Consider the following 15890-nt stretch of genomic DNA (forward strand, 5'->3'; position numbering starts at 1 on the left):
AAGAGAGCGAAAGTTCGAAATTTTATCAATTTAATAATGAAAATTAAGTGGATGTTAGCTGGTTTTGGACTTGACTTGTCCATTTGTTTAGTCTAAAAGTTTTCGATCAAATCAACGGTCTCGATACGCTAGTCGTTCAAGAAAAGGCCACGTCAGTATGACGAATATGTCCAGAATATAGAACACACGGGTTCTGGACTTCTGGTAGGTGGCGAATGGTTTCTCCTAAAGTGAGCTTTCGTTAACAGCGGTTACCGAAGCTTTAAGCTCTCGTTTGAAAGCTGAGTGAAGTCGACGAAGTGATATTTCTCTCTCTAGAACCCTAAGTTTAGAGTAAGTAGTTTTGAAGATCTTGATTTATGAATGTGAGAGATAATAGGTTTGAATTCTGTTTAGAGACATTGAAAATCTAAGGTTTTTTTCTTTAAATCTTTGTGTTTCCTTGGATATAATTGGGAAATTCTTCGAAAAATGTGAATGTCATAGTTCTACATGCTCTAACGATTGAAACTGGTCCTCTACTCTAATTTTCTAGCTTATTAATTAAGAATTTCTTGAATTTGCATTTGATTTGTGAATCTCTGGTTCAAACTATAGTAATCTCGGTTGTAATTTGGTTCATGAGATGTAGGGTCAATCGAAGAGATTGTTCCACGTTGAAATTTAGTTCATGTGTGCTGTGTGCAAATACTTCTCTCTTCAGTAAGGGTGCGTGTATATTTCGATTGAATACGCACATAATTTAAATTTTCATTCTGTTTTGGTATGTTTCCACCGAAAATGTATCGGCATTTCAAGATATTGGAATGAAACACTGAAGGTTGTGCTATAATCTGATTATGTTGTGCTATAATCTCATTCATGGACTGTGATTCTCTATACTGCAATTGGTGATAATTTTTGTATCTCACTTTTCGTGGTTATGAATATTCAGTGGTTTTAATTTTTTATGATCGTGTATTTTTTAGGGAAGTTGGTTGGTGTTGAAGGATCTACCAGACTTTAGCTCTTGAAAGACAAAATAGAGGAAAGTTCACAACAATTAGATGAGATTAAGTCCTACAACAGTGATTTAAGTTTTACACTTTTTTGGTTAATCTAAAATCATTCAAAATTCAGCGACCAGGTTCAGGGGGTGACTTGCCCCAAGGTGGGGAGTACAACCCTTTCCCCGTTGCTCGAAGGGTCAATTCCTTCCATGCTGTTGTGATGGATGACAACTTGGAGGATGGAACAATGGCGTCTTATCAAGATAGGCCCAGGACTTTTCCTGCCATGCATAGTAAATCTTACACCCCGTTGGTAAAGTTCTACTTTATTTGTTGATCTATATTTCTTCTTTGGGGTCTGTACTTCCTTTGAGTAAACATGTTGCTTCTTGTTTATTTTAGAAATTATTTATTTTTTCACTGCATCACAGAAATGGGTCCTGTTATTCCCAGTGAACTAGGACTCTTTTGAAGAAGTTTATGGAACCATGGCGCATACATAAATAGACTAGAGATGAGAAACAGAAAATAAGATGCAAACAGAGACCTATGAGGAGAAAAGTGGCATGGTGGATAAGTCGGCATATGATCCCAGATAACTAGAGCATCTAGCGACCACTTCCATGTGGGAAATATAACCCATGACATTTTGGACATTAAGGATTTATTTCAAGAAACAATTAGTGAAAGTAAGGAACATCATTCAATCATTTGGTAACAAGTTGGAAAATCCTCATCCATCCCCAAAGAGCATGGAGGGAGCAATGAGAGAATTCTCATTCCACTCCTAAATCCAATCTTGATGCACACTTTCACTTTACCATGTAAGATTCACTATTAGATATCACTCCCCAAACTAGCTGCTCTTCTTTTGTAACTTCCCGCTTGACTACTTCCATCAAATCTAGCTTTATCCAACTTGGTGAGGAAGAGAGCTACAAAACCGTTGATTGTATTGTTATATCCTAATTAAGATCCTTTCAAATAAAAATCCAACATTAGCGCTGATAAGGAGATAATATAAACTTGTATAGATTGGTCTTTTAAAGCATTTTTAAGAAGGAAAAAGCTCCTCAAATTATCCACTTAATAACCTAATAATATTGTTCATGTCTTTCATGGATAGAAGCTTATTCTTATTGAAAATACGAATATTTTTGAAGATTGTACCTTTATGTATTCAACGGATGAAGACCGTTGGGATGTGTTCTAGTGCGCCTTATGTAGGTACTAACTACTGGCGCACTTTTAAAAGTCAAAGGACCACGGAATTTTCTTGAGAATATATTTAAGTATTAATTACCTTGCTAGTTGTTGTCACTAGACAAGAAGTAAATGCAAAAGTTGAGCTATGTTGAGCATGAATCTGATCTCATTAGCAGAATCTCAACAGTTCTCTTCTCAAAAAAAAATAAAAATAAATAAATAAATAAAAAATCGCACAATTCAGGTTAGCCTTTTAGTTGATCAAGGAATTTGGTGGGTATGTAGGGATGGTTTTTCTCTGTTTCAAGTTATGTTTCGTTCTGTCGTCCAATGGTTATCCTTGTGCTTTGGAGGAAGGAAAAGAATTCTATAGAGCCTCTCACCATTTGCGATTTGTTGTTACCTTTAGTAGGAAAGAAATGGGCGCATTTTCCAAGGGTTGAAGAATTTGGTTCTTGATGTATCTCTCTTCGTGTTAGGCCTATTTTCCTAGGTGCAAGTTATTTGATGATTTAAGGGTCTCTTTTTGAGGATTTCTGGTTAGATGAGAACCTGTTTGTTGTAATAAAAGAGTGGATTAATATATATTGGGGGCTTTCTTATTGTCCTTTTCCTGTATCTGCTTGTTTTTATGGGTCATTTGGTCTGGTTTTCTTGATCTCTTTTTGGACTTTGTTCTTTTTTGGTGTCAAGTAATTTTACATGTCAAAAAAATAAAAACACTCTGGGTACAAGGGGATACTTTGGGAATCAAGGTTTAAAAGAAAATTTGGAAGAAGACCATGACTACATAGTTTAACTTCAATGATGGCTCACAAAGTGATATATTGGGTAAGATTTATGAGTGAGAAAAAAAAGTGATTAGTTTCATTATATAGGTTCAATTACTCATGAAGAAGAATTGAGGATGGTGCCTATTGAATTATGGGATAGCAGCAATAGGGGAGATGCAATTTGAGGGTGTTATGTAATGTTCTTCAAGAATGATATGTGGTCGAGGAAAAATGGAAAATTGTATCTAACAATAATAATCCGAATATACTTTATGATGTAGGTTTCGTTTCTTTATTTTCTTCTTTGTGTGTGTGTGTCTCAGTGTATGGGGATATACTAATAAGAGAGAAAAAAGATGAGTGGAAGGATAGTGGTGAGCTTGAGAGATCCTCACAAAGACACGACCTCAAGCCACCCTAAAGAAGAATTACAAAATTAAGGCACCCCATCTAAAAACAAAATCATTTAACTGATAACCTTTGAACTCTTCCTAGGTGGAGATCCACTTTTAAAATAAAGGCTTTTATTTTGAGGGAAACCATTTCGATAGAGCTCTATTTTATGGTATAGAAAACTAATTTGTTAGCGGCCTTTGGAAAGAAAGAAACAAGGGAACCTTTGAAGGCAGGGGAATGCTGTATAATGGCATCATTCTTATCATCAAAATGTTATTATCTAATTGGTTGATTTTCTAAATCTCTTATTTGAGGATTTTGTCCACAAAGATTGCTAGTTTGCTCTATGAAAGTTGTGCCATTGTTTTCAGATAGTAGGTTCTCTGGATCTTCTGGACACTTTTGTATATATCTCCACTTTGAATAAACTTACATTTACAACAACAAAAAAAATGAAGACATTGAGATGGATGGATGAAAGACTAGGAAGGACTTAATTTGGGAAGTCTATGAGAATCTCTGATTGGGGAAGAAATGACAGAGGTCAATTGAGGTGGTTTGGGCATGTCCATCAAAGATTATTAATGGCTCTAGTGAGTAATGCTTTGATGCATGCTAAGGCTAGGAAAGGATGATAGGTGGATTGAGAAGGATTTGGATGGAGGTACTATGAAGAAATTGGAAAACATATTCTCTTAGCAAATTTGGGATTGTTGATTGAGTGGTATTTGTTGTTGATGTGGGTAACGAACAAAAAGAATTTCCTACCCCTACAATGACAATTGGCATCCAATGGTTACTGGCTAAATGATTTTTAATAAGGAAGTTTAAACTTTGCAACATTATCCTACATTTCTTTATTGTGGTTTATTTTTGTTATCATTTATTTCATGATATGCATGTGTTCTACATGTTTCTTGTAGGGATTATTGATTGTTTGCGTTCTGCAGGTGTTTCGGATTCTCATGGGACTTGATGTCCGTGTCCTTTTTGTCCTTTCGCTCTTTTGTTTTGGAGCTATATGCTACATTGGAGCAAATACTTCCCCCATTATTGTGTTCGTCTTCTCTGTCTGCATTATTAGCTTCCTTTTTTCTATATATCTCACTAAATGGGTGCTTTCAAAAGACGAGGGCCCCCCTGAAATGACCGAGGTAAAACTTAATTTTGTATGTAGAGCTAGTTTTATCTTCCGTAATTTGCTCTATAGGTTACTGTTTAGATGACTTGCTTGTTAGTACGCTTCTTTTTAGTACATTTGAGTGAATTTAGGATTAGATCCAATAGGAGACAAAGGTAAGTTGACTAAGAGTACAATGAAGTCCAATGAATATGATGGCATCACCAAGAGCACTTTGGTGAAAGTCAAAGGCTGTAACAAAGCTAAAGAAAGCCTGAAACTGCCATGTCACGACACATATCTTAATTGAAGATGTGGCTCAAGATAGAATCGAATGGAGAAAGACGATTCATGTTGCCAACCCCAATACTTGAAGTAAGGCATAGATGATGTTGATGATTTCGGTTAACTTTTTTGATGTTTGGTTAGTTGATTCCTTTCATGCTTAACCTGGTTCATACTCAGTATATGCCACTCGCACTTGATTTTTCCTACTACTCTTTAATGAGATTTTCCATGGACACAAATTTGCTCTGATCACAAATAGTCATCTGTACCCACATGGAATGACCACAAATGAAATAAGAAGGTTTTAATAATGTTTTGGTGTGAATTGGGTCTTCTTAAGAGATGAAGTTGATTTTTAGTGGATAAACAAGCAGTTTCATTTTGGGACATTAGGAAGAATGGAATGATAGAATTTCTTTTAGTGATTCTCACCTTATAGATGCCACTTGTAGTGCCGTTGAGTGTAGCTTGTGTTTTTGGCTTCTATCACAAACAAGATCCATTTCTAACCGAAGAGTGTTTGAAAGGGGTTGGAGAGAAATATTTTCTAGAAGAAAGTTGAAGACAAAGGTATTTTCTTATGGTATGGTACCTCAAATAGTATTTTCATGGGTCTCCAAAAACAGGAGTCATGACAATGCCAAGATTTGAGTAGGTTTACATATGTGTTAGCACTTGAAGTTACCGAACTTTCAGAAATCTCTGACCTCTACTCATATTACTTTTTTTTTTTATCAATACCAATGATTTATTAGTTGTATGTCTTATGATTTTGGATTAGTTTAGAATTGTGTATCCAGATGGAGTTTAGTTTTAAGTATGAGACTTATGCTATGTTTTTTTTTTTTTTCAAGAACTTCAATTTCTAGCGTGTTGTACTTTAGTAAGTTCATTTTAGTCAATGATAATTTTAGGGAATTTGTGGTAAAAAAGTATTGTCTGTGGTTCTACTTTTTGAGTTTAGATGTAGTAAGAAGAAGAAAGGACTTCAACCCAGCTCATGCTATATGTATATGCTTTGGTTTATCTTATTTTACACAATGGAAGGGTACTCATTTGAATGTTTTAAGAGATGAATGTTTTTTATTCACCCAAGAAGTCATTTCCTGGAAATTGTTTGTGATATAATGTTTATGGTGTGATGCTACGCTTTGTGAGGTTCATTCTTTTTATTTGTTTAGTGCAATGCAAATTAACCCTAATTTGTGTTTTTCTTCATATTTTATTTTTTTGTCCATATCATTTTGTTCTTAATAAAAATCTCAAGCATAACCTATGTTCATTACCAAAACCACTGGGTACTATATAAGACATCCTATCTAGCATTCAATGATATCTTCTTATCATATGATCCGAAGATGGTATGCATGTGAAAATTTTTAGTTTTTAGTTTTTAGTTATTAGTTATCTAGTCTATTTCATCCATATTAAGATTAATTTGTTTATGCTTGTGTATGTAATATAATTCAATCATGATATCCAGCTTCCATACTAATTTTTATTGCTTGTCTACATTTGCATATCTTCAAAGCCACAATGAAAAGTTTAATCCCCCCCGCGTCACACAAGCACTTGATTGAGCTTATCATTCACTTTTCAGATATCAGATGCCATACGGGATGGAGCAGAAGGATTCTTCAGGACCCAGTATGGGACTATTTCCAAGATGGCACTATTACTAGCATTGGTGATCCTCTGCATCTATTTATTTCGCAGCTCAACTCCGCAACAAGAATCATCTGGTCTTGGGAGGTAACATGTACTATTCACTGTGTTTAGATAATAATATTAACCTAAATGATTTTGTATTCAACATTTTCCTGCTGACTTGTATTTGGTGTTCTTGCTATACTGTTGCAGGTCAGCATCTGCTTACATTACTGTTGCTGCCTTTCTTCTTGGGGCTTTATGTTCAGGTATCGCTGGCTATGTTGGAATGTGGGTGTCTGTTCGTGCAAATGTTCGAGTCTCCAGTGCTGCAAGACGGTCTGGAAGAGAGGCATTGCAGGTTTTCTGTCTACATAAAACATGACTGTTGAATAGATCCACCGCAAAAAGTATTCTAGTTTTTTTTTTCTTTTTTCTTAGTCATATGTTATATACAGGTAGCTGTTCGGGCTGGTGGTTTCTCTGCCATTGTTGTTGTTGGCATGGCTGTAATTGGAGTGGCAATCCTTTATGTCATATTTTATGTTCTGTTGGGGGTAGATTCATCAGGTTCGATGAAGGTTACTGACTGTGAGTATTGACTTTCTTTCTTCCTTGACTTATGAGACCTGTCACCTTGGAATAATATATGTATTGTTTTACCCCTTGCATGCCATATTTCTTAAAAATGCAACTTTTATTGGGTAGATGAGTTTGCTTTCTTGAAAAAGGTCTGTGAATCCTTCTGTCGACAGGATTAGTGGGCGAGTTCCTACCAATCATCTAGCTTGATAGGGAGTAGAGATCACATTCAAGTGCTAAGGAATCAATTGGGTCTTGAGACCTGCTTAGTACAAGTACACTGATGAGGGGATTATCCTAGTTTCTATTGTATGGCTTATGTTGTGAGTAATAATTAAATTTTTCTTGGAGGTTGAAAGTTGAAACACCATACTTGTGGCAGATGAGGTTGTGGTCCTGGGTCCTCACCATTTTTTTCACCTGTGCTCCTCCCATGTGGCTAGTTTCAGTTTCAGTGCCAATAACCCTTGGCCACATGGTGAAAAGATGCAGGGTTTTCTTCCTTTTTTGTCTAATTAAAATTTTAAATATTGAAGGCTGTTATCCACGGGGGGAACATGGCAGTTTATGGGTCTTACTTGCACAAGGAAAATATCCATGTGGCCGACTCAGAGGGCCCCCTTCATCCCATGGGCTATCTGGATTGGCAATGACAACCCTCGACATGGTGAGAATAGTGGACATTTCCTTATGTTGGCATGGTGTTACCAGGAGAGTGCCTTGAGCCTTAGCCAGGTGTAACACCTGGACTCACCTAGGCATTTATGAAAGTTTTTTTATTGTTTGCTTTCTTCTATACATCCCTGTACTTCTGAGTTTTTTTTTTGCATGTTGCTGCTTGTTGTCTTTACTTAAGCTCATGTTCCACTACCCATTTTCTAGTTTGTCGATGTCGGACTATCTTCAAAGTGTGTAGTGATTGAGTTTTTATAATCAACTGTCATTCTGGTCTCTATGATGTGTTGTTTGACCTTTATGTATTTTTGTAGTGCCTCTTCTCCTGGTGGGCTACGGTTTTGGAGCATCGTTTGTCGCCCTTTTTGCTCAGTTGGGTGGTGGAATCTACACTAAAGCAGCCGATGTTGGAGCTGACCTTGTTGGGAAAGTAGAGCAGGGAATACCTGAAGATGATCCTCGAAATCCTGCAGTCATTGCAGATTTGGTATTTTAACGTTTTCCTTTATGGTTAAATCTAGCACTTCAGATTGCTGTTTCCAATACGGTCATTTAATGTTTCTTCATTAAGAACCTGTTCATGACCTTATCTTGGAATATACATGCCAAGGAGAAATATGCTGCTGCTAGACCAACTGCTTTTTTGGCTTTTAGATTTATCTCTCTATTCCAATTGTTCGCTGAATGATTTTATGTGAGGCTATCACCGCCTCACTTGAAACTTATTGGAGTTAAAAATTTAATTCCACATTGCTTCATTACTGAACTGTCCCTTGACCAAAGATACGGCTCAAGATAGAGTTGAGTTGGAAAATAGGAATCATGTTGCCGACCCCAATATTTGGGACAACGCATAGATGATCATCCTTCAATACCAGATTGTATGCGAGACAAATATGATTTGAAGAAACAAAAATTTAAAATCTTAGTTGAAATTTATGGATTGATACTGATTACCAAGTGGTTGGATTGAGAATGAGTCTCACTCAGACATGCATATACATTAGAGTGGTGGAGTCTGGTTACCTCTTGGAACTCTGGCTAGAAGAGGATGGGCTTTTTTTATGAGAGGTCATATGGAGGAGAGATACGATGGTAATGCTGGCGTACTCACAACTATAGAGTTGTTGAACTTAAGTCATTTTTCTACTTATTTCGTACTTTTGTATTGGCACATATATGGATTTGCCATTATTTCCTTCAGACTTCGATTGTGTTATACAACCCGTATTCCTTGTGCCCACCAAATCGGTATTTGAAATTTTCTTTTCACCATGCCAATGCCATATAGAGGGTTTTAGTAGTTTTTTATTATTATTATAACATTTTGGTAGTTTTCGTGCGAATTCTTGCCCCATCTTTCTGTGAACCATCTCATTCCCAATTTTCTTCACAAGTTCAATTCTGATTTGTTTTTCCCAATTAGCAACAGCTAGTTCTTTTGTTTCAACAAACATAATATGGTTATCTTGAACATACAGAACTGAACTTTCAAATTTTAATAACAGAAGACGTGGTTCTGGACAGAATTGAATAGAGGAATAGGATTTGTTTATCCAACCCCAAATCTTTGTGATAAGACTTCGATGATGATGATGATATTAAACACATGACAAATGGTCCTGATTGACGAGTGCAACTTTTGATATTGTACTCCCACTGACTTTCTGTAATAGCTATGCTCTACTTATATTTTTATTCTGAGTTCAACTGTAGGTTCTAATGAGACAAGTAATGTTCTTATTGTAATTTGGAAGGTTGGAGACAACGTAGGTGATTGTGCAGCTCGAGGTGCGGATCTCTTTGAGAGTATCGCTGCAGAAATAATCAGCGCTATGATACTTGGAGGAACGATGGCTCAACGTTGCAAAATTGAAGGCAAGCACTACGCTTATCTGTTATTTGAAGTTTTAAATCAATATCTATTGCTTGCAACATCATTTCATGTTTCGACACTGTAGATTATAATATTATAATGATATAATTTATGCATGGTGTTATTTTAGTTTTACGTATCGGTCATTAAGAGTCTTGCTCCATGCCTATTGTTTGAAAATATTTCATGGTGTTACTCCACATGCTTCATGTGTGTGTGGAGCAAGTCACTATTTTATTTCTACATCGCTGCTTGTTATAGGTCCTTAACCATTATTTTATGTAGTAAATAATTTACATTGTGTGGATTTTGTGCACACTATCAATCCAACGTACAATTCTTTTCTTTCTTTTTTTCCCCTAAAATAAAAATGGTGAAAGTGGGGCTTTGTTGAATAAAACTCCTCTGATAACTACGTTGTTGCATGGCATGAAAAGTCATTTACGAGTGGTATCTACTTGGTGGTGTGGGAACTATGTATTTTAATGGAATTTTCCAAAAAATGCTTCATGTGCTCTCACATTTTGCATATGGCATCGTATGAGCTAAGCTTGGTCTCAAGTTTCTGATTGAGCAGTTTGTTTTGATCACCAATATTTGTTTCAACCTTTCGTTTACATTGATGATTTCATTTAACAAATTTATGTATTTTTCTTCAGTCTACAACTGCAAATGTTAATTATTTCTCTTCTTCCTGTAGATCCATCCGGGTTCATCTTGTTTCCTCTCGTTGTTCACTCTTTTGACCTGGTGATATCTTCAATTGGAATACTTTCAATCAGGGGTACACGTGAATCTGGAGTGAAAGTTCCCATTGAGGATCCAATGGAAATTCTTCAGAAAGGCTACTCTATTACAATATTCTTATCTGTTCTAACATTTGGTGCGGTAATGTTTCATCTACAGCAGGAACATGTTGATACAACCATTGATTGTAGTTGCTGATGTATTGTGTTTCCCTTTCTTCTTGTTGAGTTCAATATACATAATGTTTTTTCCTCCATTCTTCTTTCAGCTTAACTGTGAACCAATAATGGTGTTGCTTATAATTATCTTCATTCTGATGCTATTTTTTTTTGTTGTTCATTATTTGGATTAATTTACAGTCTACTCGTTGGCTTCTTTATACCAAGCAAGCACCTTCAGCATGGATGAACTTCGCCTTATGCGGCTTGGTTGGAATCATGACGGCATATGCTTTTGTCTGGATCTCAAAGTATTACACAGATTACAAGCATGAGCCTGTCCGCACATTAGCCCTTTCCAGCTCTACAGGGCATGGAACAAACATAATTGCGGGCATCAGTTTGGGTTTGGAATCAACTGCTCTCCCAGTTCTTGTTATAAGCGTATCTATTGTTTCAGCTTTCTGGTTGGGTCGCACTTCAGGACTGGTAGACGAAACTGGAAATCCAACCGGTGGCCTGTTTGGGACAGCTGTAGCAACTATGGGGATGCTCAGCACAGCTGCCTATGTTCTTACCATGGATATGTTTGGCCCAATAGCTGATAATGCTGGTGGAATTGTTGAGATGAGTCAGCAGGTAACACTTTTTATTTAAATTATTTTGAAAATTTTGGTTCGATCAATATAGAAAAATCTGCATTCTTTTTGTTACTAGGATTTGGATCTTCATCAGCTTAACATAAAGTTGTTGCGTCTCTTTCAGCCTGAAAGTGTTCGGGAGATAACTGATGTTCTTGATGCTGTGGGGAACACCACAAAAGCTACCACCAAAGGATTTGCTATTGGATCTGCTGCACTTGCTTCCTTCCTGTTATTCAGTGCTTATATGGATGAAGTAGCTTCATTTGCTCACAGACCTTTTGAACAGGTAGGCTAAATCTGTAATTCCTCCTTCAAACAGTTTCTCAAGTTTCCAGATGCACTTGTGTATTTCATCTTCCAAGTTACAATTCATTTTCAGGTTGACATCGCGATTCCAGAAGTTTTTGTTGGGGGATTGTTGGGCTCGATGCTTATCTTTTTATTTAGTGCATGGGCCTGTTCTGCAGTCGGTCGCACTGCTCAAGAGGTGGTTAATGAAGTCAGGAGACAATTCATTGAGAGGCCAGGTATAATGGTGAGTATGTAACCCTCTTATGTACTGTACGATGTATAATCTGGTGTGAGTTTTCTGATTTAAATTCTTGTAAATTATCAAAGACTTATTCCAACATGATTTTGATTCAAAATGCATTTATTAGGACTATAAGGAGAAACCAGATTATGGTCGCTGTGTTGCCATTGTGGCATCTGCATCTTTGCGGGAGATGATAAAACCTGGTGCTTTGGCAATTGTAACTCCGATTGTGGTTGGTGAGTCTTCCAACTCTGTTTTCATGGTGGTTGTATGCATGGTTCAAAGTTTCATGATGTTTTGGAATGTTTCAAGTGAACATTTCAATTTCACTGGAGACCAGTATGAAATATTGAACGTTTCGAATTGACTTGGAATGTTTCAGTCGAGACCGTTTCAGTTCTTCTCCCAACCAAAATGTTGCATCGAAACAAGATTTAAATCTTTTGTGTCTCTAACTGAGTAACGTGTCTTTCAGATAAGAGCTCCATGCAAATCATCGTCACGAATCATGTTCCTCCATTCAATTTTATCTAAAACATGTCTCCCATTAACTAAAATTTCGTAAAAATTCTCACTAGGGAATCCAATAGCTGCAGCACCTGAGCACAGACATTTCCATTCTTCACAAGTAACAACTGCCTCACCTGTCGTCATTTCACACATTTTTTTCCGATGGTGGTGGGTTTTTTTTTCTTTGGGTGGGTGGGTGGTGGGGGATTGACTTGCTAAAACCATATCTTGCTTCTTCTTTGTATCTCAACCATGTTTCGATAGGTCCTGAAAAGACATGGTCTCTTCCCACATCATCTGTTCCCTTAATTTTCAATCCATAATCCTCAACTTTCCCTCCCTTCCTCAAGACTGCAACGAGGGTTACTTTGAGTAGCTTCAGAAGCAGTGGCAAGAGAACCACGTATATTGTATGGTCATGCAGATCTATGGCCTGGAGAGAACACATGCCACTTTCGGTCGTGCTATTTTCACCAATTTAAATAGTGGCAGCACTGATGGTCTCCAGACCTGTTGTGAAAATTTACTGCCACCCTTTCCTCTATACTGGTTTGTAGCAAGGACAACGCCATCAATAAATTAAACAAGGAACGATCACCTATTTCATGTATGTGGTCTTTTTAATAAAAATGAATTGCTATATGGAGTTTCCAAAACTAAACGACTATCCATGCTGGAATTATCCCTTGTATTGTTGCTGTTCTCAAACTAAATATTAGGTTTAATCATCCTTTTGATTTTAATAATCTGCCTTGGATGGGGGTTTGGCAGGACCTTTGAAATCGGTGTAGTCTTAATGACAATGTCCTTATGACGACCACTTGACCTAAAACAAGTCAAGGTCATATTGAGACACCATCTGAATCATTGGTGGTATATGTGTCCTTAAATCTCTTTTGTACTTCGGTCTTGCAGTCAACAAGTAATTCTATCGCCGTAGTCAACGAACTGAAAATCTTACCGAGGTCCTCTGTCTCCCCAAATAAATGACTGTGTTCTTATATTATAATTTATAGAAGCTTGCAACAGAGAAGATTAAACTCACCTTTGACCATGCCTTCGTTTTTCTGTATTGTACGTTGTTGAAGAAACTTTCCACAATTGCCATAGCGATGAACTATTAGATTGTAGAACAGCATGGCTATCTCATTCCATTACTCTGACCTTGGTTGTTCCATCATTATCATTAAAGTTTGGATTAGGCGAAACTAGCATAGTGGCATTTCAGATTAACACTGTCCTGGTTTCAACTATGTTAGCATGGGTACATTTCAGGGTGCCTGTTCTCACATGTGAGCCATTTTCATAACATTTAAGATCTTCGGCTTGCAGGTTTTCTGTTTAGGTTATTGGGGCACTTCACAGGACATCCTCTACTGGGGGCCAAAGTCGTGGCAGCTATGCTGATGTTTGCAACTGTTTCTGGTATTCTTATGGCACTCTTCCTAAATACCGCTGGTGGTGCCTGGGATAACGCAAAGAAGTATATAGAGACTGGAGCTTTGGGAGGCAAGGGGAGTGATTGTCACAAGGCTGCGGTTACAGGAGATACGTAAGTTAGCAAATTCTTTTTGATATTAATCTGCATGTATGTATTTATATACATATATGCAAACTCAAGTATATACAATTTTGTCTTCGTAATTTTTCTAGAGAGCTGCTATTGGCAGTCCAACTTTTACTTATTACACCCTAATTTCTTAAATTATTTCACCCCCCAATTAAAGATTAAAACACACTATTCAAACATTACAAAGGTTTGGCTCAAGTTATAATCTCAACATTACAAACATTATAACACTTGTTCAAACAATTTCAGTAGTTGTTTACAATTATGATCAGGCTCATATAAAATCCAAAGCCCAAAAAAAAAAAAAAAAAAATCTTGCAAAAAAAAACGAGAGAGCTTATATTGGCACCCCAACCTTCACTTATTTTCTTTATTTTAAATTGTGGTGTAATAAGTAAAAGTTAGGGTGCGAATAGCAGCCCTCTTTTTCTATGAACTACTACCAAGTATAATTACTTACATTATTGTCCGGAGGCTGTTTGACCTCAATATAAACAGATTCATCCATCACCATATCAGAACATCAAGGTTCAAGTGAGATCCACAATTGAGGAATCATTGACCCATAAAGACAAGGGACCCAATACCAACCTTGATGATGACCCCTTTTTAATGAGGTCAAACCATTTGCCTTTGATGCTTAAGTTTCTTTGTAATATATCTTTTCTCCTTTTCCTTTATATACCATTGTTGGGTTGTTAGGTTGCTTTCTGCCCTCATGGTCATGACGGGCAATGAATTCATAGGCCAAACGTGCTGTAGTTAGAATCAAATCTGCATATGGGGAACTTTTCTTCCTAATATTTTTACTATTCTTTCTCCTTTTTATTTCTAATAATAAATTTGTAATTATAAAAAAAGAAAAGAAAGACAAAAATACATATTTAAATGTTTTTAGGTAAATACATATTGAAATATTATCACATGGATGTCTCGAGTTTCTACTTCTTGTGGTTGTGCTTGTTTATCTCCATTTAATACTAACATTTGGCTCAAAGCAAGTAGTTGTGCTTGTTTTTGTTGCAACTCTACATTAGCTTCTTGGGCAATCATCCTTTGGATAATCTGAAGGTTGTTTGGTGAATCATTTTAAGAAAAAGAAAATAGTCATGATCCACCTTTTCTGGAAAATCTAAATCTAAGATATCCATCTCTCTAACGGCTGTATTCTTAAAGGCAATGACTTGGGAGCACAGATTCGCTCTTTCTTAAATTTGTTTCTCTCACATTCATTTGGAGTTCCTAACACAACACCATGTTACTTTGTTGCAGTGTAGGAGACCCATTCAAAGACACTGCAGGGCCTTCACTTCATGTCCTCATCAAGATGCTAGCAACCATAACACTAGTTATGGCACCTGTTTTTCTGTAAAAGAGCTCTATATATCTCAAGGCATCTTATCCCCTTCAAGGGTTTAATATTTTTAGATTCAATAGGTATTTCAGAACCATAACACTAGGAATCCAGATTGAGGGTGCCCCCACCCCATTGGATTAATGAATAATTGAATGTTAAAATGACTTCCCATTCGGGTCCTAGTTTTTGTTTAAAACGGTCATGATTTTCTGATGCTCCCTCTTACATACGCCCCCATATGCCCCCTGACGTGGCATGGGTTAGAATCATAGATTTCTTTCCCGCGGGATACACAATTTTACATCCCCATAAATATGTGCAGTTGTGTATCCCGAGAAAAAAAACCTATGATTCTAGCACATTCCTCGTCAGGGGGGGGGGGGGGGGCGTAAGAAAATCATGTTCTTTTTTATTTTTTTATTTTTAATGTTTATCTTGAACTCTTGTTTGCTTTACATGTACTCCTATTTGTTAGGCCACTTGATCAATGGTCTATAGATTCATCATTCCATCTCAGAATGGTTCAGTGAGAACAAAATAGTCCTTGAAACATTGACCGTCTCAGAACATCACGGCCGAGACTCGAGACAGTTTTGATTTTTCTCCTCATCGAGACCTTGGCTTGGGATGAGATTTAGGGTTTACACAGCAGTGTACAATGAATCAATGAGATAGTGGCATGGAAATAATTTTTTGGTTGCTAGATCCTTGTTAGTAATTTCCCGTTTAATTCTTGAAATTTTTTTCATTTTTTTCAATAAAAGTTTTATTCCCCAGATTATTGAATTATTCTAATTAATTCACAGATTTTAAGTTT

General features: G+C 36.7%; 1 protein-coding gene across 4 annotated transcripts; it reads left to right on the top strand.

Moving 5' to 3' along the window:
• The first annotated feature begins 164 nt into the window (after nucleotides 1–164).
• Nucleotides 165–15255, top strand: LOC147397587 (pyrophosphate-energized membrane proton pump 2). 4 transcript variants are annotated; one of them, XM_086449372.1, is made up of 16 exons: nucleotides 165–333; nucleotides 626–708; nucleotides 969–1302; nucleotides 4315–4518; nucleotides 6373–6524; nucleotides 6633–6780; nucleotides 6878–7010; nucleotides 7991–8163; nucleotides 9434–9554; nucleotides 10253–10440; nucleotides 10659–11096; nucleotides 11223–11387; nucleotides 11481–11636; nucleotides 11761–11872; nucleotides 13479–13698; nucleotides 14989–15255. In XM_086449372.1, the coding sequence occupies exons 3-16, from the start codon at nucleotides 1210–1212 to the stop codon at nucleotides 15086–15088; spliced, it is 2403 nt and encodes an 800-aa protein (XP_086305498.1). In that variant the 5' UTR covers nucleotides 165–333; nucleotides 626–708; nucleotides 969–1209; the 3' UTR covers nucleotides 15089–15255. The 4 variants fall into 4 exon arrangements, with proteins under 4 accessions (XP_086305498.1, XP_086305497.1, XP_086305496.1 ...); XM_086449371.1 differs by having other exon boundaries at nucleotides 632–708; XM_086449370.1 differs by lacking the exon at nucleotides 626–708.
• Nucleotides 15256–15890: the final 635 nt, after the last annotated feature.

Source organism: Akebia trifoliata, chromosome 8, assembly GCF_017979445.1.
Source record: "Akebia trifoliata isolate Shusen 1 chromosome 8, ASM1797944v1, whole genome shotgun sequence".
NCBI classification, from domain to species: domain Eukaryota; kingdom Viridiplantae; phylum Streptophyta; class Magnoliopsida; order Ranunculales; family Lardizabalaceae; genus Akebia; species Akebia trifoliata.

Bases quoted from the DNA above. Each gene is read 5' to 3' on its own strand.
- LOC147397587 (XM_086449372.1), top strand. From the start codon at position 1,210: ATGGATGACAACTTGGAGGATGGAACAATGGCGTCTTATCAAGATAGG. The intron at 11,388-11,480 runs GTAGGCTAAATC...ATTCATTTTCAG, and splicing joins CTCACAGACCTTTTGAACAG to GTTGACATCGCGATTCCAGA. The intron at 11,637-11,760 runs GTGAGTATGTAA...TGCATTTATTAG, and splicing joins TTGAGAGGCCAGGTATAATG to GACTATAAGGAGAAACCAGA.